Source organism: Mustela erminea, chromosome 16 (assembly GCF_009829155.1).
Source record: "Mustela erminea isolate mMusErm1 chromosome 16, mMusErm1.Pri, whole genome shotgun sequence".
Taxonomy (NCBI): domain Eukaryota; kingdom Metazoa; phylum Chordata; class Mammalia; order Carnivora; family Mustelidae; genus Mustela; species Mustela erminea.
This window is the reverse complement of record NC_045629.1, coordinates 84,696,838-84,718,999: the sequence shown is the minus strand read 5'-3', so window position 1 is coordinate 84,718,999 and position 22,162 is coordinate 84,696,838. Positions and strand designations below refer to the sequence as shown.

Sequence of the window (22,162 nt, the reverse complement as noted above, 5' to 3'; positions counted from 1 at the left end):
GTGAGGACCCGCCTCCTCCCCTGATGCCCATTGGTTGCGGCCCTCGCTCGTCCCGCCCCTGTTGTCAGCCCGCGTTCCCCGGAGTGGCTGGCGGACTCACGCGGGGTGGGCGGGTCGGGCAGCCCCGAGGGCGGCGGAGGGCGGGCCGGAAGGAGCCGGGAACGGCGTTCAGCTCCCGCCCGGCGCGGCCGGGGGGACCGGACTGTCGGGCTGCAGTCCCGGCCCGCCGAGCCTCCAGGCGTGTCCATCCTGGGGAAGGCAGGAGGCTCCGACGCGGGCTCCGATGCTTTGGCGGCGGCGGCCGGAACCCCAGGCTCGCGGCCTCAGTTTCCGGCCGGCGGAGGCGCTCAGCCGCCCGAGCCCACGGAAGCGGGCTCGGGGGGCCGGGCGGGGGCGGACCGGAGATGGCGCCGCCCTCGGACCCGGACTCGGCCGCGGTGCTCCTGGCTGTGCACGCCGCGGTGAGGCCACTGGGCGCGGGGCCGGACGCCCAGGCCCAGCTGCGGAAGCTGCAGCTGAGCGCGGACCCCGAGCGGCCCGGGCGTTTCCGGCTGGAGCTGCTGGGCGCGGGGCCCGGGGCGGTGAGTGGGGGCGGCGGGGCCGCGAGCCGGGGCCGGTTCCCTGAGCCTTTGGCTTGCCCTTGTGGCCGGCTCCTCGTCTGTAGAACGGGGGCCAGGGCCGTGCTGCCCGTCTCTAGCGGCGTCCCGTGAGGGTTCCGGGGGCGGCGTGCGGAGGGGCGTAGGTCCGGGTCCGTGGCCTGCAGACGTGACCGCGGGTTCCTTGGGTCATCGCGCAGTGGGTGCTGGCGGGAGACCCTGAGCCTGGACTCTGCCCTTCCTCAGGTCAGTCTGGAGTGGCCCTTGGAGTCCGTTTCCTACACGGTCCGAGGCCCCAGCCAGCATGAGCTGCAGCCTCCCCCGGGAGGGCCTGGGACCCTCAGCCTGCACTTCCTCAACCCCCAGGAGGCTCAGCGCTGGGCAGCGCTAGTCCGAGGCGCCACCATGGAGGGACAGAATGGTTAGTGCTCTGGAGTGGAATTCATTTCGCCTGGGCAGGGGCCGTGGGTGCTGGGAGAGAACAGGAGTAGCCCCAGGCCCCCAGGCCTGGATGGGGGGAGCGGTGCGAAAGCGGGGCCCACTTTACCCGCTGGTGGGTCCTGAGAAGGCTCCCCGGAGGGAGAGAGTGGAGAAAAGGCACCCAAGCCGAAAAGCTGGAGCCCGGAGTACCAGACACATGAGGGGCAGAGCAGGGAGGCCCTCCGGTACGGGTCAGACTGACGGCATTTGGAGCAGTGGGATGTGTACTCAGTGGGATTGTGACGGGCTCAGATTCGAGGTTGGGACCTGTGTTTCTGTACGGGCGGCGCAGATAGGGCTGGAGAGAAGAGTGACACCAGAGATGCTTAGCGGATGGAATTGGGTGGATCTTACGGCCGCTAGAGTGGAGGCGCTCATGGTTGAGACACAGAGCTGGAAGGAGACTTACGGGGAGCTCCCAGACAGGGCCTGTGCGCAAGGGTGCGGAGCGGAGAGGAGCTAGCTGCCGGCATCTGGGCGGGGGGTGGGGCTCTCAAGAGGTCAACCCTGGTCACTAGGAGGGAGGAGCGGGAGAATCCAACAGGCGGGCCGTGCGGCAAGCGGAGGAAAGGGCCGTCAGCGTATCAGGAGCGCTGCCCGAGGGCTAAGAAGAAAACCGTACAGTGTGGCCTAAGAGAGGCCCAGACAGCGCAGCACTTGCGGAGGGAGGAACACTGTCCATCCCTTGACCTGCTGGGGACTCAGCGCCTGCTCTGTACTAAGTGCTTCGGGCCTTGGGGAGTTCGTGGGACTCACACTTCAGACCCCGCGCTCTCGGAGCTTGCGTTTCTAGAGGGGAGGCGGGCATGTAAAATACGTAAGCGTACGCTTGCCCTGAGCGTAGCATTGCAGAACCAGTGTGTTGTAGGCTTAGAACTGATGGAACCCGGTGTATCGGTCCAAACACATTCATAAGGTGCAGAGGTTTATTTCCTTTGTAATCATTATTTGAACATTTTGTTAGAGTGCACAAGCAGTGGTGGAGGCAGAGGGAGCAGCAGACTCCTGCTGAGCGTGGAGCCCGATGTGGGGCTCGATCCCAGGACCGTGGGATCATGACCTGGGCAGAAGGCAGACGCTTAACGGAGCCCCCCAGGAGCCCCTAATTTATTTAAGTAACCCCTGTACCCAATATGGGGGTTGAACTCACGACCCCAAGTCAAGAGTCACACGCCCCACCAACTGAGCCAGCCAGGTGCCCCTCAGTTAAAAAATACTTAGGTTGGCGGGTGCCTGGGTGGCTCAGCTGGTTCAGCGGTCGGTGTGGAGTCAGCTTGAGATGCTTGCTCTCTCCCTTTGTCCCTCTCCCCTTCCCCGAGAGATATACGTATACACACACATATATATGTAAGGTGGGGGGGAAATAAGTAAAATTGCATCAGATGTTGGAGGAGATGGGAGTGCTGGAAGGGTGGGCTTTGCAGTTTTTTTTTTTAAGATTTTATTTATTTATTTGACAGATCACACAGTAGGCAGAGAAGCAGCAGAGAGAGAGGGACACACACGGCTCCCCGCTGAGCAGAGCCCGATGCGGGGCTCGATCCCAGGACCCTGGGATCATGATCTGAGCCGAAGGCTGAGGCTTTAACCCACTGAGCCCCCCAGGCGCCCCATGGGGTTTGCCGTTTTAAATAGGGTGGCCGGGAGGGCTTCACTGAGGTGACACGAGTAAAACTGGAAGATCCTAGTGTGATCTTCACACCCACGTGGCCGGGAAGCAGCAGGTATGATAGCCTCCAGAGTGTGTGTGTGACCTCTGGGACTCCAAGGCTGGGCTGGGCCTCAGCCTGGGGGCGCAGGAGCCCTGTGTCTCTCATGGGGCCCATGGCTCAACAGTGAGGGCCTGAAGCCATCCTCGGAGCTGCATCAGCAAGGGGTGGGCTGGGCCTCATGTGGAAGGGAGGAGGGGAGACGGCAGCACGGCCAGCTCTGTAAGGGCGCCCTGAGCAGGCAGTGGAGGCCCCCGGGCTGTGCTGATGGTCGAGCCAGTAGAGAGGGTGGATGTCCCTGAGGGCACCAAGAGGGGATGTTCGCAACTGCAGGGCTCCTGATGAGCGGGAAGGGGCAGGCACCTTCTGAGGATCTGCTTTGGTTCTGCTGGGAGGCCAAGGGAGCATCCCTGGCGGCCTGACAGGGCCTGTTTGGTGGACAGGCCTAGGTGGGGCGAGATGGAACAGCCCAGAAGCATGCCAGAGCCCAAGGAAAAGCCGAGTGCAGCTTCAGCTGTGAGGGGTTGGCAGGGACCTTTTAGGGGTCAGTGAGGACCAAGGTGGAGTCTGACTTATGTATGCGCAAGAGCCCTGGCGTGGGCGGAGGTGAGCAAGGAGGTAGCCGATGTCCTAGAAACCTGAGGTCAGAGAGCAGAGGCCTGTGTAGGAACTCGGCTTGGGGGCTGGATCTCAGGAGACCCCAGCCCACCCCACATCTTCCCTCCTAGGCAGCCCGTCCCAAGCCCTGGGCCCAGAAATGTGCCCCGTTTCCCTGCCCAGTCCCCCTGAGGTGCCCACGCTCCAGGCCCCACAACCCAAGGTGGATGTTTGCCGGAGCCCGGGAGACGCTGTGGAGAAAGGTAAAAACAGGCGGCGGAGGGGTGGAAGCAGCGGTCTGCTCAGCTGTGACGGCCTTCTCTCTCTCTGCAGAGGAGCTGGTGCGGCGCCTGGCCCGGGCCATCGAGGCTGGGGATGAGCAGGGGGCAGCCCAGGCTGCGGCCATCCTGGCCCAGCATCACGTGGCCCTCAGTGTCCAGCTCCAGGAGGCCTGCTTCCCTGCCGGCCCTGTCAGGTGAGGGCCGCTTCATTCCGCGCCCCCAAGCCCTTCCAGGACCCCATCCTTCCCCCTGACCCGTGTTCTGGCCCAGGCTGCAGGTCACGGTTGAGGATGCTGCATCGTCTGCCCACGTCTCGCTGCAAGTTCACCCCCACTGCACCATTGCGACCCTCCAAGAGCAGGTAAGCATGGGGTCTGGAGAAGCCGGCTGGGGGTAGGGGACCTTCAGTGACTTGATGCTCTGGCCCCAGGTGTTCTCCGAGTTTGGCTTCCCACCGGCCGTGCAGCGCTGGGTCATCGGGCGGTGCCTGTGTGCGCCCGAGCGCAGCCTTGGCTCCTATGGGGTCCGGCGCGATGGGGAGCCTGCTTTCCTCTACCTGCTTTCAGCCCCTCGAGAAGCCCCAGGTGAGTCCTTGACACAGACGGGATGAGGAAGGCCAGGTGCAAGCGGACACACCCCTGAGCCCCACCTCGTCTCCTGCAGGACGCAGCCCTCAGGGCCCCCAGAAGTTGGATGGGGAACTAAGTCGCCTGTTTCCTCCGTCACTGGGGGTGCCCAGGGCTGCGCAGCCTGCCAGCTCCAGCCTCCCCAGCCCCCTTCAGGTGGGTAAGGGGCTGGGCAGGGTGGGCCTGGGACTCTCCGGGCCCTGGAAGGAAGGAGCAGCAGCACCTCTGCCCCCACCCCCTTCCCAGCCCAGCTGGTCCTGCCCTTCCTGCACGTTCATCAACGCCCCTGGCCGACCTGGCTGTGAGATGTGCAGCACCCAGAAGCCCTGCACTGGGGACCCTGTTTCTGCAGCCTCTGCCCAGCAGCCGCCAAAGGTACCAGAGGCAGCGGAGGGCAAGGGGGCAGGGCGGCAGAACAGCAGAACACGCAGAATGACCTCTTTTTCGCTCAGCCCCAGGTCCCAGAGAGAGAGGATGTCGCAGTCCCTCCAGGCCCGAGGCCCCTGGACCCCCTCCTGAAACTCGCAGGGGACCTTTGCTGACTGCTCACCTAGGACAGCGCTAGGGCTGGGGAGGGGCAGTCTGGAGTCATTAAAGACACTTCTGAGCCAGCCAAGTGCCGCATCTCTGGCCTTTCTGCAGACTGGGCTGCTGGGAGGGTGGGGGGCAGGGGCGGGGCACAGCCCCGCGGGATAAAAGCTGCCAGGGGTGGGGCCTGGCCCTCCTCAGCTGGTTGAGGTGACCCGGCCAGGTCCCCGTGTCAACTCGCCAGTCCTGGGGACTCCAAAGCCCAGGGATGCCAGAAGCATGGGTCTGAGCTCTTCCCAGACCCCAGGGCACGCCAAGTTCCCACCAGTGCCACGCTCACCAGGCCTCCTGTCCACCCAGAAACCTTCAAGCATGTGCTCTGGTTCCTCCCACCCGGCTTCCCCGCTTCCCAGACACTGGCTGCCACTCGGGGGCTATTCCAGCCAGGGGCTCCTTACACCCTCCTGGGGTCAAGAAAGGCTCAGAAGCTAGGAGCCCCAAGGCAGGGCCCTGTGGCACCCTGCGGCTTGCCAGAAGGTGCTGTCCCAGCTGCCCGGCTGAGAGACCAGAAGCACATTCTGGGCGGCCTCCGCCCACTTTGCTCTCAGCATGGCTAGAGGCTGTCTCCCTTCCCCAGCAGCTCCTCCTCGAGCCCAGGTCCCTCCCCCGGTGAACTGCTGCCAAGGGCTCCTCGCTGCCCTCGGGAGGAAAGCCAAGCGGTTCACATACTGACGCAGGGCCGGTTACCCCACCAGACCCCTAGGCCTCATGTGGCCGAGCCAGGCCCTCTTCAGCTCAGCGAGTACTCAGCTTGCCCTAACAGCTGTTTCCTGTCCCACGCTCTGTACATGGCAATGCTGGCCACACCCCCCAGAGTATCCCCGGGAACTTGACAGCAAGGATCGCAGTCCCAGAATCCCGTGAAAACTCTGCTCCCATCACAGCAGCTCAAACCTGTGTGTTGAGAAACTTAATTTATTTCCATGATGGAGACAAGATTTTGGAGCCGGAACCTGGTCTCCTGGCTCCTCCCCTCTTTTACCCAAGAAATTGGGGCTTTTCAAGAGGGCCAGCTGAGGCCTGAACAGGTCCAGAGTGGCTCCTGGGCTGGAGGGCCTATCCAGACCAGACAGTGAGCAGACACGGGGCAGGGTCACTTGGGCGGCCGATATGCCAGCTTCCGGCTCTTCAGGACTGACCACTTATGCCGCTTCATGGCGTAGATCAGGGGAAACAGCAAGCCCATCATCATCAACATCTGGGGACGAGGCAGGCTCAGCCGGAGGAAGCAGAAAGGAACCCTGCCCAGTTCCCAGCCCCTCTCCCACGGCCAACCTTTTTACCTTGAGCCCCATGCGTTTACGATGGTCGTGCTCTGGCTCAGATGCCCAGCGCAGGAAGGTACACACGTCCTTGGCCACCTGGGACATGGTGGCTGGGGTGCCTGGGCCAAGGACAAGTGGTAAGGGCTGCCCCTGGGGGTCCCTACCCAACCTGCGGTAGCCCTGGAGCACCCCCCCACCCCACAGGGCAGAGACGGGGTCCTTACCAAGGCTTCATAAGGAACCGGAACCCCTTGCCCCCAGCACACAGAGGTCTGGGCTAATTGCAACTGTGGAGACTGCCCACAAGCTGGCCCAGACACCCCCACACACAGTGCCTGAGCCAAGGAGAGTGCACGGCCCACACGGGAAGCATCCCTGGCAGCGGGAAGAGGAGGACCCAGCGTGCCGATCCCGAGGCAGGGGGGCTTCTCACCGTCATCAAACTCCAGGACCTCGTCGTAGATGGGAGGAGCCATGCCGATGGCCTGGCCAGGAAAGTAGGGGTTGAAGTAGAGGCCCTCTCGCAGCGACACCCCGGTGGGTGGCTCACAGTAGCCCGTTAGCAGGGAGAAGACGTAGTCCTCGCCACCGTGCCTGGAAGCAGATTCGTGCCTCCTGAGCCCGGGCACAAGATGCCCTCTGTCCCCCTCCCCACACCCTTTTGCAGCGAGTCCACGTACCTAGCCCGTGTGATGTAGCTGAGGTCAGGGGGCAGTGCCCCGTTGTTGGCTGCTCGAGCAGCTTCCGGGTTGGGGTATGGTTTGGGGAAGTAGTCAGACAGCTTCCCGGGCCGCATGAACATCTCCCCATCCTCGTTGGGGCCATCCTGAACCTCCACCTGCCACGAAGAGCCCATCACAACCCTGCTGTCCACCACAGCGGGAAGCCCAAGCCCCAGGTCCTCCTCATCCCTGGGCCCCGGACCTCCTCCGCCAGCGCCTTCGCTTCTTCCTCCGTGTAGCACACGCCCACCAGGTGGCGGTAGGCCACGTAGTCCATGCTGTGGCAGGAGGAGCACACCTGCTTGTACACCTGGAAGCCCCTGCGGATGCTGGAGGAGAAGGAGCGTTACGGGCGCCAAGGATTCCACCCCGCCCGGCCCCCCAGAAACGGCCGCAGCCGGCCAGCAGCACACCTGGTGTGGTCCAGGGAAGAGAGGAGGCCACGGTGGGACCACGGGTAGCTGGGGGGGTGCAGCTCCAGGTCACTGGCACTCACGGCAGACTGCAGGGCCACAGCTAGCCCCGCACCCCCTGCCGCCAGCATGCCCAACGCTGACAGCATCACTTTCCGGCCCCGGGACAGACCGGCCTTCGACGACAAGGGCACTGCCTGCAAGAGCCCCGCTCAGCGCCTGCCAGAACACCGCCCGGCCCTACCTGGGCATCTGCCGCTCGGCGCCCACCTCTCCCGCTCATCCACGCAGCGCCCGCCCCTCCTGCGGGGCACCGCGGCCCCCGCCCCCGCCCCCGCCGCGCTGGCTCCGCGACCGCGATTCGGACCCGGGGAGGAGGTGTTGGGCTGCTGCTGGGCTCCAGGGCTGGGGACGAGGTGGATGCGAGCAAGGGTGCCGGGGCAGGCCAAGGTCACAAGGCAGCTGTCCGAGGTCAGGCTGAGGTCACTTCAGGACGCAGGCCCAAGCTGGAAGGCCGGCGCAGGAGCGGGCCGGGGCGCGCCCTCCGGGAGAAGCCCCCAGCCCCCAGCCCGCAGCGAGCCCGCCCCGCCGCCCCCCACGCTCCGCACAGGGCGCCTCTGCTGCTCGGAGGGCTGGGCGCCTGGTCCTGCTCCCGGGGTCCTCGGGACGGCAGGCGGCGGGGATCCGGCCGGGACAGAAGCGCCGGGAGGTCGAGGCCGCTCCCTCGCTGCCCGGCCCGCGCCCAGAGCCTCCCCGCCGTGACCTTCAAGGGCTGCGGGGCCACACGGCGGACAGGGTCGCGGCCAGAGCTCACCTGGGGCGTCCGCAGCGGGAGCTGGCCGGGCCGCGCGCCGCACAGCAGACCCCGGGCCCGCGCGCCCGGCAGCCGCGCGCCCCGCGGGCCCAGCACCGCCCCACGAAGCGAAGCCGAAGCCGCCGCCGCCATCTTGGCCCTCTCCGGCGCGACGGCTGCTCCCGTCAGGCCCCGCGGCGGTCCCGGAGCCCAGATGTCGCGAGAGCCTGGGGGCGGGGGCGGGGTTCCGCCGAGCCGCGCTCCTCGCGGAGACCGGAAGTGGGCGGGGCCCGAGCAGGCGGCGGCGGCGGCTCCCGCGGCTTCCCCGTCCCGTCGCCTCCCGCCCGTCGCGCGCTTCCGCGCAGCGTTGTCTGCCGCCCGGGTCAGGGTCCGGGCCCCGAGTGGGGGCGAGCAGGGCCGGCGGGCCGGGGGCCCCGCCCAGGCCCGGACACCGCTCGCCCTCATCCGCCCGACGAGGGCTTACGTGATCGCCGGGAGCCGTCGGGGCAAACCGGGCCGTCGGAAGCCCGGCGCCGGCCGTCGGTGGGAGCGCAGGGCCGGGGCCTCGCGGCCCCGCACGTGCCAGCAGGACGCTCGCAGCGATGGGTCTGGAGACCCGCCCGAGGCCTGCCGGCGGACAGCGGTCCCGGAGGCGTCGCCCCTTCTCCGGGCTGGAGCCGCCGCTGGCCCCGAGGGGCGGAGCCGCGTCCCCGCCGGAGCCGCTGCGGAGCCCCCTGCGCCGGCCCCGGCCCGGGCGAGCCTGTGCCCTGGGGCCGTTGGCCGAGGGCGGCGGGCGGGCTGGTGGGTTCCGAGCCGCCGGCGGCCGCGGAGGTCGGGGAGCAGCACCCCCGCGGGGCCGCGCCGGAGCCGGAAAGGGCCCCGAGACGAACGCGCGCGACCCGAAGACGCCCCCGGGGCTTCCGTGTGGGGGACCGGCGGGCTCGGCGCTCCACGAGCGGAAGCGCCCGGCGGCTTGCGGCCCGCCCGACCCAGGGCTCGCGGGCGGCCTCGCGGGGCGCAGAGCTGCGGGGAGAGCCGGGAGCTTAGCGCTTGCTGCTGTCCGAGCACGTCCGCCGGCCGCGAGCCGACCCGAGGGCCGAGCGAAGGGGGACCCGGGGCTCCGCAGGGCCGATGCTGCAGGCCAGGCGGAGCCGGTTCTCCCGTCCCGGCGCAGACAGCCCCGACCGGCCGCTGCCGCGTCCTTGGAGTCCGATTCCCAGCGTCGCCACATCCTAGGACTTAAAATGTCTAGTTTGGGCGCCCCCGGGCCCAGCCAGCGACGCGTGGGCCTTCGGCTCGGCTCCTGCTGCGGGGTCCTGGGACCGAGCCCCGAGCCGGGCTCCCTGCTCGGAGCGGAACCGGCTTCGGCCCCTGGCCCTGCCCTTCCCCCTGCTTGTGCGCGCGCTCTGACAAATAAATATTTTTTTAAAGATTTAGAAAGTCTAGTTTTCCTTGTTTTTAAAGATTTTGTCAGAAAGAGCACAGCAGGGGGAAACAGGCTCCCTACTGAGCAAGGAGCCCCCTGCGGGCTGGATCCCACTACCCCGGGGATCATGACCTGAGCCACTTAGACACCCCTAAAATGTCCAGTTTTCAGCAACAACAAAATTACAGAACATTGTAGAGAGCAAGACGAAGTCTTTCACTCAAGCAGGAACCTGTGTCTGGCAATGCCCAAGCCGTTGAAGGTACCACAGCCACGAGATCCTGCCGCGTCCAGCACTGATAACCGGCAGTAGCCAAGGGCATCTGCAGGCCCCAGACCCTTTAGATCCGTTTGAAAAGGGAGGGTTTTGCAGCAAACGTCAGACTCTCCAGACAGACACCTCTAGACAGACCCCCTCAGCCTGACCGCTTCAGAAAGGCAGCTGCTGCCCAAGCCTCGCCTGGCTGGTCTCCAAACAGGGCTGAGATGCGCCCCTGCTTGAACAGAAGCGGCAAGTGCCGAGAGTGGACCAGGGCAAGACTCCGGCCCCCTCTCAGCCGCCGCCTGCAGACGGACTTGGGGTTCGGTTGGTGAACTCCCTGCCCCCTTGGTATCTTGTCTGTGCTGTGCCGTGTAAGAAGCCAAGTCAGTCCCATGGTGAAATGTCACTGAGTCTGGAATCCTACACCCGCTTTACGTTACCCTCGCCTCAGGACTGAATAAAGTCTAAAGCCGACACCGTGCGAAGACACGACTCGTGTGCGTGCCTTCGCAGCCTCAGGACAAGTGCTCTCAGGGCACCCCCAGAAGGGATTCAAGGGCGCCTGGGTGGCTCAGGGGGTTAAGCCACTGCCTTGGGCTCAGGTCATAATCCTTGTCCCCGAACGGTGGTCGGCGCGTCTCCCACAATGACCAGCAAAGAGGAAACCACCGAAACGTCCAGTCCATGAGCTGTCAGGCAGATGAACAGAACGTGGCGTGTTCCTCAGCCACGGGGGAAATTGTGACACGGTACGACACGGATGAACCCTGAAGGCGTAGCCCTGGGTGAGGAGCCGGACGAGAGACCACAGACACGCAACCCCGTTCCTGTTCAGGTCCGAGTCTGGAGTTGGAACGAAGCTGACGGTGTCTGCGGCTGGAAGGGGGCGTGGCGCAGGCGCGGGCTGCTCCCGGGCCGAGAAAGCGTGCTCGGGAACAGCACAGCCCCTGACCACCAAGGTGAGGACTCGGGTTCTGTCCCTAGACTGACGGGCCCCCCGAGGAGGGCAGATGCGCAGCGGCTCAGGGTTGTGTGCACCTGCTCGGGGAGATGGTCCGTCAGGTGGGATGTGTTCAGGTTGGGAGACTGGGACTTAGACACGACCATCACAGCACCCAGGAGGCACAGGGGACACACTGGGGCCTCAGAAGTGGGGCCTGGGCTGGTGACAGGGCCTGAGTGTGGGCGTGAAGGCAGCTGGGGCCTGCAGGCGCATTCTTGCCCTGAGCTGCCCACACCGGAACTTCAGGTGGGGAGGGGCAACCAGGCAAACGATTCGCAAAAGCTCAGGAAACCTGGGACACGCAGGTGAGTTGCTAGAAGCACCCCAAGGCCAAGTAGGGTGTCCATAGTGGGCCCGCTTGTGCGGAGGCGGCTGGGCATTGGGAGGTGGGTGAAGGGTGGCCTGGCTGGCGGTGGGGGGGGGCCACCCTCACCTTCCTGTGCTCCCGCCACACCCTACGCCGTAGGCGGCCCTCCCGGCCCCTGTGGGGGCTCCGTCTGCCCCCCGGAGCTTCTTTGGGGCCTCGAGAGGCTCTCCCTCTGCGTTCTTTCCTCTCATTCAACATGTGCAGAGGAGTATCCTCGCGGGTGTCCGGCTCTGAGCTGGAGAGGCGGCAGGGATGGGACAGCTTCCCCGCCCCCCACGCTGCTTCTGTTCTGGGCGCGACAGCAGGCGGCGGAGTCCCGGCCTCTTGTGAGCTGGGTTCTCGACAGCCCCTCCTGTGTTGGCTGGAACTAGAGGAAAGCGTCCGCGAGTAACAGTGCTACCTAAGGCAGAAGTTTGAGCCGCACACCGGGGTTGTGCTGCCTCCGGGCGGCCGGGAAGTGCCCGCTCCTCTCCCTGCATTCCCGACCCCGGCCGGGCCTCGTGCCGCAGACGCGCTGCGGCCATCACTTCCACATTCGCGAGGGCAGGAGAACGGATTGGGCTCAGAGGGCTGGCGTCTCTAGGTGAGGCCTTTGCCTGGTGCTCACCTGGAAGCTTCTGTTCTTATCCTACCGGCCAAAGCATAGTCACAAGGCCATACCTCCAGGCACAAGAATCCAAATTGGGGTCTATGACTAAGGAGGACAGAACTAGACACAGTCGCAGACCCTGCCACACCATCAAAATAAAAGCATTTATGACCTGAGATTCCGTCCTTGTATGTCTGACCTACATTTTCACAGCCTGACAGTTCTTTGTTTTTCTCTTTGAAGCAGATTCCATGTGCAGCATGGAGCCCCACGCAGGGCTCGAACTCACAACCTCCTGAGATCAAGACCTGAGCTGAGATCGAGTCGGGCAGTTAACCCACTGAGCCACCCAGGCGCCCCATAAAAATAAAATCTTAAAAAAAGAGCATCATACAAATGACATTACTGAAAATCAGAACAGAAATTCTGCTTCCCTGGAGCACCTGGGTGGCTCAGTGGGTTAAAGCCTCTGCCTTCGGCTCGGGTCATGATCTCAGGGTCCTGGGATCGAGCCCCACATCGGGCTCTCTGCTCAGCGGGGAGCCTGCTTCCCCCTCTCTGCCTGCTGCTCTGTTTACTTGTGATCTCTGTCAAATAAACGAAATCTTAAAAAAACAATTAAGCTTCCCTGACAAATCAACTTTGTTGTTCCCATGGTTTCAAATCTTCTGTGTACACAGGAAGAATTCTGCACAGGCAGGTTCAGAGCACAACGGAGATGACCCCAGTTGTATGTTCCATGATTTAATGTGTTTTCAAGATTTGTAATTTAAGTGACTAAGTGCAGTAAAAAAAATGGCCGATTGAGGCCACAGCCTGGCTGAAAGGCCCAGAAAGAATTTTGTATTGGGTACCAGCCCGCAGAGACAGAGGAAGAGACGGCAGAGACCAAGCCAGAGCGGAGAGGTCTGTGCGACTCAGAAGAACGCGAGGCCACGGAGTAGCGGTGCCTGACCTGCGAGAGCGCACTCAACAGAAGCCAGCCGGGGAGGTGGCCAGGGGGTGCGGGCGCAACTGCTCTCTCAAGCCTCAGGAGCAGAACAGCCCGTTCAACAGTAAAGGAACGACAGGCCCCGCGGGATCGTGGGACAGTGACTGGCTGCTCGCGCCCGTGGGGTCTCCAGCGCCTCCCCTCACCATGCTGGACACACAGGCGCCCATCAGCAGACAACCAGCACGCCCTGGGGGCTAGACCTTCCCCACAGGCCTTCCCAGGCCCCACTGTTCTGGGTGTGGCACTGAAGGACACTGGTCCCGAGCCCGCTCTGCAGGTGGGGCCGCTCTGCCTTCGGCCCACCCCATCGGGTGCCGGCAGAGGCCCTCCTGGGAGCGGACGCGGCCCTGGCGTGGCTAACGAATGTGTTTTGCTTTTTTCTTCCCTCCAGGACAGACACCAACCTTCCAACTCCTTTCCGGGGTCCCGTGGCCTGCCCACTCCTCCAGGGCCCTGGCTCTTAGGGGCGTCTGGCCTGGTCTGGTTCAGCTCCAAGGAAGCAGATGCCCCTTCCAGACCCACACAGAGGTTCTGGCCCCGGGAGGTGCCCCGCCCACACCACAGGCCTCTGCAGGGCTCCAGCTCCGGCCCCTTTGCCCCTTCCACTCCAGCACTGCAGACGGAGCAGTGTGGACTCTGGGCACCCAGAGCCCATCAGGCCCCAAGCCCTGCTCCCATCATTTCCTCCTACCCAGCACCCTGCCTCCTACCGTGACGCTCGTGGGGCGGGGGCCGGGCAGGGTCAGCGCGGGCCGTTTCCAGGTCCCGAGCCCAGTGTCCACCCGAGGCTCTCCTCTGAGGCCCATGGGGCTCGCGCCCTCACTCTTGCCGGCAGCAGGGCCCTCCGAGAAGGAAGTATCTGGGAAGGCCAAGCCTTCCTGAAGAGCTTCTCGCCCAGGGGCTGGGGGGCCCCACACGGACAGCAGACACTTGGCCAGCGGCACCAAAGGGCAGCTGAAACAAAACTGTTTATTTCCCAAGGAGACAACGCAGGGGTTCGCCACCCCAGTCCTGACGCTGCAGGGCTGTGAGCCGCATGTCACTTCCAGAAGAGCACGTTCCAGAAGAGCAGCCAGCAGGGGTAGAGGCCCAGAGCCAACAGAGGGAAGAGCAGGGCACCGTAGGTGTGGTGCTCCAGCACGCCCTGGGCCAGCGCCGCCAGGAAGAGCTGCCAGCCCTCGGCCAGGGACAGCGGGGCCTCCTGCAGCTCCCGCCACAGGAACAAGCTGCCCAGGAGCGTGGCTGCTGGGCTTGTGAGCACCAGCAGGGCAGCGTAGAGGGGCCTGGGGGGAGAAGCAGCACCAGGTGGGGCTCAGGGCGGGGCGGGCGGGGGGCGGGGGGGAGACACAGGCATCCCGTTGAGGGCACGGTGGTGGGAAGCAGCGCAGGCCCTGGGCTTGGGGAGGGGCAGGCAGGCACGTACCGGGGCCCGCAGGGCGTGGTGAGCGCGGCAGCAGGCACCATGGTGGCGGCCAGCAGGAAGCCCAGCGAGAAGTTGGTGAGGGTGATGCAGGCCAACTGCAGTGCCAGGTAGATGAGGGCCACCAGCTTCAGTGCCATCCAGCCTCTGTCTGGGGCCTGTGCACTCACCACCCTGCAGGACAAGGGGCTCAGATGCCTGGCCTGTGTGGCCAGGGTGCCCCCGCCCCCCTCCCCCAGCCCAGCTCCTCACCGCTGGGTGCTATGCGGAAGGGCTAGGCCTGCCGCGTAGATGGCCAGCAGAGTCAGCACCACGGCCTCGGCCTCGGCTACGGGGAAGTGCTGGGTAGCCACGTGTTGGCTCAGCACCGGCAGGATGTAGAGGGCCAGACCCATGGCCTGTGAGATCAGCAAGGGCGCCACAAGCGAGGCCAGCCCGACGCTCTGCAACGGCACAGACAGCGGGAGGTGGGCCGTGGGGCCAAGGGAGCCCCAAGGGCCCTCCCCACCACCCCACCTATCGAGACTGAGCTGCCGAAGTGACGTTCGCCTGGAATCCCGCCCCAAGAGCAAGAGTGGGGGGACCATCACCTGTGCTGGCAGGACGGGAGGGCTAGGTCCAGAGGCCCCCCTAGGCTCCTCGGGGCCCACTCCGGCCTCATGCAATTGCATCCACAGCTCCAGAGCGTGGTCTAGTCAAGGATCCTGACGACAGGTGTGATGGAACATACCCAGCAGCAGACCCAGGGCTCACTCCCACTCCCCCAAGGACGGAGGGTTCTCCCCAGCCTAGAGTGGAGAGGACCTGGGCTGGCCACACGCAGACGGGGGTTCAGAGGATATTTTGAGACCAAGGACCAAGAGCAGAAAGCCGGCAGCAGGCATGTAGAGGCCGATGGACACGAAGCGGGACAGCGCCGGGAGCAGGTAGAAGAAGAAGGACTGGTGCAGGCGCTCCAGGAGGTGGTTGAGCTTGCGGAACACGCCCTCCAGGGCCCTGCCAGGATGGGGCAGCGTCACGGCCAGCCAGGCCCCCCCAGACCACCCCCTCCCCAACCCCAAGCATGGAAGCGGGGGCCAAAAGCTACTTACTTGCCCACTGCCACCAAGTCATACTTATATTGTCGGAAGCTGTTAATGCCACGGATGGTCAGGGCCTCCACACGGTAGCGCAGGAAGAGGCCATGAGGGCCGTGGGGGCGGCCGGAGGCCTGCTGCAGAACCATAAGCAGCAAGGTCTGCAGACCCTGCAGCGGCCCGTCGACGGATGTCCAGTCCTGGGGCTGCAGCTTAGAGGGTTTGGGGGCAGGGTGAGAAAAGCCCCCCAGAGAGAAGTCCGTGGGAAGCCCAGGCCTCCCTGGAAGGCAGCCCCCCTTACCTTGCCCTGCAGCGTACACAGCAGCCCCCCTTTCTGACAGAAAGTCTGGAAGAGGTTGAGTAGATCGAGGTTGGGCAGCTGCCCGTTGAGCCCCTCCACAGCCACATCGAGGCTAGTGACCACATCACTGCTCAGCTCCAGAGCCACGGCTGCCTGGATGGCCCCCGCCCGGCCCTGCAGAGGGGATGACTGCATGCCTGTGGGAGCAGGGGAAAGGGCTGCCTATGGGGAGCCGCCGAGGACAGCGGTTCGGAGAGAGGGACCGGGGCAAGACGACCCACCGGTGACGTTGACGTCGTGGTAGGCCTCCAGCCAAGCCTCTGTACCCAGAAGGTCTTGTTCTGTCACCAGGAAGATGATGTCTTTGGCCCAGTAAATCTGCCCTGGACACCAGAAACTAGGTCAGCAGGGCCTGAGACAGGGGCCAAACCGTCCCCTGCCCGCAGCAGCCCCCAAGCCTCACCCCGAAAGTGGGCAGCAAGTGCCAGCAGCAGCCCCACTGCCTGGCTGTTGGTAGAGTCCGGGCCACAGGGGACGGTGAGCACCAGGGACTCGGTGCTGGCAGCGCGCGGGGCCCGCAGGATGCCGTACACGTTGGTACCAGACACCATCTGGACACGGCATGGGGAAGACTTAGCACCGCCCTACCCCGGAGGGCTGCCCTCCCTCGTCGCCCTAGACTGCCCACCAGGGATTTCCCGGGCCCGGGACATGCCACCGCCGGGCTTCCCGGCCCCAAGCCACCCTCCCCAGGCGCGTTTTGGTCCCAGGCACTCCTCTCCCCCACAATACGTAGCGCTCGTGGGTCTCATCAGGAAAGGGCAGCCTCCGCGAGAAGCTCTGCGTGTACACTTCCAGCCCCACTGACCGCATCGTCCGCTCCAGCCACGCCACTGGCAGAGCCCTAGGGTCACAAGGAGAGCCGCTAGGCAGAGCTCCCTGGCCTTGGCCACCACTACCTCCCCACGCCCGCAGCTGCGCGGCTCACCCCGACTTCCTGCGGTGCGCCGCGAAGTCTCGGGCCAAGCCCCGGGCACGGTCCCCGCCCGCGAACTGCTCCTCCACCATGGTGGAGCCCATGGCGTTCTCCGACATGTACGTGCGCTGGGTCAGCGGCGGGAAAGCCAGCGCCAGGAACCAGGCGATGCCCGCCACGTAGCTCAGCACGCTGCGGGGAGAGGGGGCGACGGCGCCCCGGAGCGTTAGCGGGTCCGCGCGCTCCGGCCCCGGGCCTCCCCGCGCTGCACCGGGGACGGAGGGGGCGTGTCGGAGGGACCCGGCCCCGGGGTCCAGGCGCTCCGGACGTCGGACGGGGGAGCTGAGCCGCGGGCCCGACGCCCCGAGCGAGCCCCGTGGGCTCCGAGACGCGGGCGCCAGCAGCCCGCGGGGGCACTGGCCCCCCGAGCCCCGCGGATCCCGCCCCGGGCCCCGCGCTCACCAGAGCGGCGCGTTGAGACGCAGCACGAGGCGGGCGAGGGCGCGGCGGCGCACCGGGTCCGACAGGAGGCCCATGGCGGGGAGGGGCGGCTCCGGGGCCGCGCTCGGCCGCCAGCTCCAGCCGCGGGCCCGGGGCCGCGCTCCCGTCCGGCCGCCGCTCCGCGCCCGCCCGCACTTCCGGTCCCGACGGCCCTCGCGCCGCCGCGCATGCTCCGAGCGGAGGCGGCGCGTTTCCCCGCCCGCCCCCGCCGCGCGGTCCCCGGGAGGGCGCGCCTTCAGGACGCGCCTGGCGACCGGCGGCCGCCCGGGCTGGCGGGGCCGAGCCAGAGAGCTCGGCCGTCCCAGCGTCCCGAACGCGCCGCCCCTGGCAGCGACAGGTCGAGCGCCCCGGGGCGCGGGGAGGGCGGTTCGCGGGGACTGAGACCGGGGCGTCGGCAGACTCTTTCCTCCGGATGTTGGTCATTAACGGCAGCGAGTGCACAAGGGACATCCCCGTGGGGACGCAGCGCCGAGGTCATCAGGGTCAGATGACCACAGGCAGCAAAGTGCTGATGGTACTCTTGGTCAAAACGGGTTGCAAAGGAGCTGGGGTATGTGGAGCAAAAGCGGGGAGCACCCCAGTTCAGGTCGGGAGGTGTGCGGGGAGGGCTGCAGGGGCTGGTGCTCGGGGCACAGGTGTGGAGAGAAGACCCGCCTCCTTCCCCCAGGTGAGAACTTGGATCTGTTGTACTTTTGTTGGAGTCTGGGGCTATGTAGGCCCAAAGGGCTCCTAGGGTGGAAGGGGCCATTCGTCCAAGCCATAGTCGGGAAGATGTGAGACATGGCCCCCACATCGCCATGGCGGGCCCCAGATGTGCTGGCGGGACACACTCCTGTCCCCGTCCGATGGCTGGGCTCATTATGCCAGGCTGCACCTCACTGCTCAGCGGCCTTGAGCCCTTCCTGGCACAACTGCTCTGTCCGACCTGGGACACGCCCGCCCCCTTCTTTGGGCTGTGACTCTTGACACTGCAAGCAGTAGGTCCTTCATGTGTGGGGGACAGGGACGGTCCCAAGTCACCCGCCGGTTGCAAGCACCAGGCCAGGCTCTGAGGGTGTGGAAGCGCCGTGGGAGATCAAAGTTCAGCACACTGTGTGTGGGTTTTATTCTGGAACTGGGGGCGGGGGTGCAGATGTTCAGTCCCCTAACAAAACAGAGGCCTCACGGACATGCTGTCGAACCACACGGTCCAGCAGTGTGTGCACGTCCCGGGCAGCCCGGGCAGCGGCCTCCAGCACCGACTCTAGGTGGTCCTCGTGGAGCCTGGCATCCATTTCAAGCAGCGCAATCTGGCCTGAGGCCGGCAGCAAGGCCAGGGCCAGCTGGGGACCGCCAGCGGCCTCTTCCACATGGCTGAGGTCCGCCAGGGCCGTGCTGTCCACAAAGCCAGCGGAGCAGGCGCACACAAAGTCCCGCATGGGTACTCCAGCGTCCAGCACTGCCAGCGTGGCTGCGTTCACACAAGCTGCGTAGGTCCCGCCATCTGCTTGCAGCACCTGCAGTAGCCCCCGTGGCATCCGTCCATTAGGCTCCTGACCCCTGGCTCCCAAACCCTCCCCGCCCGGGCCCCTCTCCCTCCTGGGGCTGACGGCTGCTGCTTGCTCACCTGCACGTAAATATCAATCTGGGAGCGTGGGTGCAGCTGTGTGAGGATGGCCGCCTCGAAGGTCTGACGCAGCTGCAGGCCCATCTCACAGGACTTACGGTCCCCATGGGGTCGCCGCTTGCGTTCACCTGTGCTGAAGGTCGCAGAACTATACTGACAGTTCACCAGGGCCCTGTCTGGCAGGGCTCGTGCTCGGGAGCCCCGGATCTGGGGGAGGAAGGGCACGTAAGCCGGGCTCATTGCTCCCCAGCTCCCACTACACCTTCCTCCGGCGCAGACCCAGGCCTCAGCTTCCCTCTCACCCTCCTACTTTACCTGCAAAGGAGCCTGCGGGAGGGCTGCGTGGCCAGTCTCTAAGCCACCACCGCGCCTGGACAGGATTTCTCTCAGCCAGGCCTCCCCGTTTCTTCCCTGCCTCACGCCCTCCCCGCCGTTCTCCACGGGTAGCGACAGCTGCTAGGCTCGCAAATACCAGGTCCGACGCCGTCTGCTCTGCTGCCTCCCAAGCTTCCCCGCCACGGGCGACATAAAACCCTCAACAGTGTCCCTGACCGACCGAGCGGCGAGCTGCTGCTTCCCTGAGACGACCGGGTCCCAGCCGGAGTCCTTCCGCACCTCCCCGCGAGCAGCCCTCTGCCCCGCAAACCCGCCTCGCTCCTCCCTTCTCCGGCAAGGGAGACGCGGCGGTAGAGCCGGGAGGTTCATTCCCGTCCCCGTCCTCAGGGAGCTGACGGCCCACGGAGGCGTCCAGCGAGGGGCTCCCGGGACGGACGCCCGAGGTGACTGGGCAGGGAGAGGCAGGGAAGCGTGGGGTGGCCGCGGAGCCGCTCGCCACGCAAGTCAGGTGCATCCCGAGGACGGCGGCGGCCCGGAGGGGACGGGAGGGGAGGGGAGGGCGCGCCCGGCGCCAACGGAACAGCCAGGGTCGGTGCGCCGGAGGGGACGCACCGCCGCACCCTGCAGGGGCTCCGGCTTCGACTCCGAGCGCGCCGCGGCGGCCCCGAGCATGGGCTGGGCGAACGGAGGCTCGGCCCCGCCCGGAGGCCCGGCCCGGCCCGGCCCGGAGGCCCCGCGCACCGCCCGGCTCGCGCGCCCCACTCGCCTCGTGCGGCCCGTAGACCACCGCAAGCGCCTTGGTGTTGCCTTGCTCGATGTAGGCCGAGCCGTCGGCCTGCGCGAACACGCCCATCCGCGCCTGGATCTTGCGCAGCTCGCCAGCGCGGCGTCCGTCCACGCGGTAGCCCTGGTCCGACAGGAGCTCCAGGCCCGCCATGGCGCCGGGCCGCGGGCCGCGCTTCCGTCTCCCGCCGGACTACAGTTCCCGGCGGCTCTGACCCGCACTTCCGGCCACCCGGGGCCCGCGGTTTCCGGCGGTCCGGCGCCCACTTTCGGCCCCGGAGAACTAGGGTTCCCCCCCACCTCTGGTCCTGGGAAACGACGCTCCCCCGCGGCGCCACTTCCCTCCCTTCCGGCCCCGAGAATCTTCGGCGGGGCTGAGCCAGGGGAGGAAGACTGTGCCTGCGGCCGTTTTGGGGAGCTGTCCCACGGCGGCCAGAGGTGGACACTGGCTCGGGAAAGAACTGCCCCCGTCGCGCCCCCTCGGGTTCGTCGTGGGGGCGGCTCTCGTACTGCCCGGGCCCTCCCCGGCTTCTACCCCACGCGCCTGCGCCCCGCTGGCCCCGCCCCCACCGAGCCCCTGCGTCTGCGCCTGCGCCGGTCGTGCCCGCCCCGCCCCGCCCCGCCCCCCACACCTGCGCCCGCCCCGCCCCGCCCCGCGCCTGCACCTGCGACCGGCGGACTCGGGCTGCGGCCAGCTCTCTGCGGCCGGGCCTGCCTGCAGGCTCCTTGTGGGTCCGGTGGGCGGTCGCAGCTCGGAGGAAGCCGCGTCCTGTCCCTGATGGTTTCTCGTTCTTCTGCAGCCATCAATGCATTCATTCTCCCGAGCTGAGGCACGCGTTGTGTTTGTCCTTACAGTTCCGTGTTTACGGTCGTCCCTTAAAAGTACTGACCATGGGGCGCCTGGGGGGCTCAGTGGGTTAAGCCTCTGCCTTCCGCTGGGGTCATGATCTCGGGGTCCTGGGATGATGAGGGAGCAGGAGGCCGGCTGAGGACAGAGCAGAAGCTGGCGCCTCGCACCCCCTCTGCACCCGCTCCCCTCCGTAATATGTGTGGCCTTCCTCAGGCACCCCTGACTGCCATAAAACGATAAATAGTTGACTTGCAGAGATCACAGTCCTGCAGGACAGGAATCTCCCTTGCTCTGCAGATGTCCTGGAGATCTACAAACAGGGAGGTTACCTTATCAACAGCACAAAGTTCCAGAGGCAAATAACTCTCGGTTCCTGAAGCCCTAATGTCTCCCTCCCACCATAAACGAAACTGGAGGAGGCTGAGGTAGAAGGGAATGTAAATGACAGCAGGATCATAACACCCCACCAAGGATCTCCCAACTATCTTGATGTTAATGGCTGACCTAAAGACGACATTGATCAAGCCACAGGGGCAAGGCCCCACACCCCTGCACCCTGTGGGCCCTCCCTAACATGTGAAAACTCCGCTGAAACCTCCCTTCCCCTCACCTTCCCCCAACCACAAGGTGTGTAACCTGCCTACCCTCAACAACCCGGGGCAGCAGCAGCTCTTCCTGCCCATGGGTCCTGTCCCTATGCTTTAATAAACCACCATTTTGCACCAAAGATGTCTCAAGAATTCTTTCTTGGTCATCGGCTCTGAACTCAGCCCACCGAACCTCACCTAGGTTCTAGAACTTCATCAGGATGGAGCCCTGCGTCGGACTCTCTGCTCAGCAGGAGCCTGCTTCCTCCTCTCTCTCTGCCTGCCTCTCTGCCTACGTGTGATCTCTATTTGTCAAATAAATAAAAAGTCTTTAAAAAAAATAAAACATAAAAATTCCTCTGGAAACTTCCTTTATCTCTAAACCCCAAGATACGTGGTGGCCATCATCGCCGCAAGCATACACGCACCGAGATACATCCGAAAGGTCTCAGGACTGAGTTTTCATGGAACAGTAGTGCATGACCTTCTAACAGGAGCTGTCCCCTCAGGGTCCTGGAAACCTTGTTCCCAAAATACCTGGGAGGCCCGCACTCTCCCTAACCCCTCTCCCTAACCCCTCCCTAGCCCCTCCCCAGGACCCAGTGCAGCTGTACCTGCCCCCAGTTCCACCCCGGTGCTTTAATAAAACCACCGCTTTGCACCAAAGACATTTCAAGAATTCTTTCTTGGGGCGCCTGGGTGGCTCAGTGGATTAAAGCCTCTGCCTTCCACTCAGGTCATAATCCCAGAGTCCTGGCATCCGGCTCTCTGCTCAGCGGGGAGCCTGCTTCCTCCTCTCTCTGCCTGCGTCTCTGCCTACTTTTGTTCTCTGTCAAATAAATAAATTAAAAAAAAAAAAAAAGAATTCTTTCTTGGCCAGGTCCTTCCAACCCTAACGTCTTTCCTACTACCTAAAGAGAGTATGAGGGGCGCCTGAGCGGCTTAGATGGTGAAGCTTCTGCCTTTGGCTCAAGTCATGATCTTGGGGTTCTGGGAGTGAGTCCTGCCAAGGGAT

At 65.2% G+C, this 22,162-nt stretch overlaps 4 protein-coding genes across 7 annotated transcripts; 1 reads left to right on the top strand and 3 right to left on the bottom strand.

Moving 5' to 3' along the window:
- The first annotated feature begins 57 nt into the window (after positions 1 to 57).
- Positions 58 to 4,905, top strand: SHARPIN (SHANK associated RH domain interactor). 3 transcript variants are annotated; one of them, XM_032315578.1, is made up of 9 exons: positions 64 to 581; positions 843 to 1,017; positions 3,514 to 3,645; positions 3,716 to 3,857; positions 3,934 to 4,024; positions 4,094 to 4,247; positions 4,327 to 4,445; positions 4,536 to 4,664; positions 4,742 to 4,905. In XM_032315578.1, exons 1-9 carry the CDS (start codon positions 405 to 407, stop codon positions 4,829 to 4,831), a joined length of 1,209 nt encoding a protein of 402 aa, XP_032171469.1. In that variant the 5' UTR covers positions 64 to 404; the 3' UTR covers positions 4,832 to 4,905. The 3 variants fall into 3 exon arrangements, with proteins under 3 accessions (XP_032171468.1, XP_032171470.1, XP_032171469.1); XM_032315577.1 differs by having other exon boundaries at positions 58 to 581; positions 4,327 to 4,664; XM_032315579.1 differs by lacking the exon at positions 3,514 to 3,645 and having other exon boundaries at positions 61 to 581; positions 4,327 to 4,664.
- An 869-nt stretch (positions 4,906 to 5,774) lies between these two features.
- On the bottom strand, positions 5,775 to 8,550 carry LOC116574779 (cytochrome c1, heme protein, mitochondrial). Its single transcript, XM_032315580.1, has 7 exons — positions 8,092 to 8,550; positions 7,278 to 7,474; positions 7,067 to 7,193; positions 6,823 to 6,980; positions 6,576 to 6,736; positions 6,161 to 6,261; positions 5,775 to 6,075 (listed from the first exon to the last, which is right to left on the bottom strand). The coding sequence occupies exons 1-7, from the start codon at positions 8,533 to 8,535 to the stop codon at positions 5,971 to 5,973; spliced, it is 1,293 nt and encodes a 430-aa protein (XP_032171471.1). The 5' UTR covers positions 8,536 to 8,550; the 3' UTR covers positions 5,775 to 5,970.
- Positions 8,551 to 13,660: 5,110 nt separating this feature from the next.
- Positions 13,661 to 17,122, bottom strand: GPAA1 (glycosylphosphatidylinositol anchor attachment 1). Of its 2 annotated transcripts, none has more exons than XM_032316263.1 (12): positions 16,947 to 17,122; positions 16,497 to 16,676; positions 16,301 to 16,412; positions 15,972 to 16,119; positions 15,790 to 15,891; positions 15,509 to 15,705; positions 15,223 to 15,419; positions 14,974 to 15,127; positions 14,722 to 14,817; positions 14,384 to 14,574; positions 14,135 to 14,305; positions 13,661 to 13,994 (listed from the first exon to the last, which is right to left on the bottom strand). In XM_032316263.1, the coding sequence occupies exons 1-12, from the start codon at positions 17,018 to 17,020 to the stop codon at positions 13,751 to 13,753; spliced, it is 1,866 nt and encodes a 621-aa protein (XP_032172154.1). In that variant the 5' UTR covers positions 17,021 to 17,122; the 3' UTR covers positions 13,661 to 13,750. The 2 variants fall into 2 exon arrangements, with proteins under 2 accessions (XP_032172154.1, XP_032172155.1); XM_032316264.1 differs by having other exon boundaries at positions 15,223 to 15,344.
- A 938-nt stretch (positions 17,123 to 18,060) lies between these two features.
- Positions 18,061 to 20,004, bottom strand: EXOSC4 (exosome component 4). Its single transcript, XM_032316265.1, has 3 exons — positions 19,694 to 20,004; positions 18,592 to 18,798; positions 18,061 to 18,481 (listed from the first exon to the last, which is right to left on the bottom strand). Exons 1-3 carry the CDS (start codon positions 19,862 to 19,864, stop codon positions 18,122 to 18,124), a joined length of 738 nt encoding a protein of 245 aa, XP_032172156.1. The 5' UTR covers positions 19,865 to 20,004; the 3' UTR covers positions 18,061 to 18,121.
- Positions 20,005 to 22,162: the final 2,158 nt, after the last annotated feature.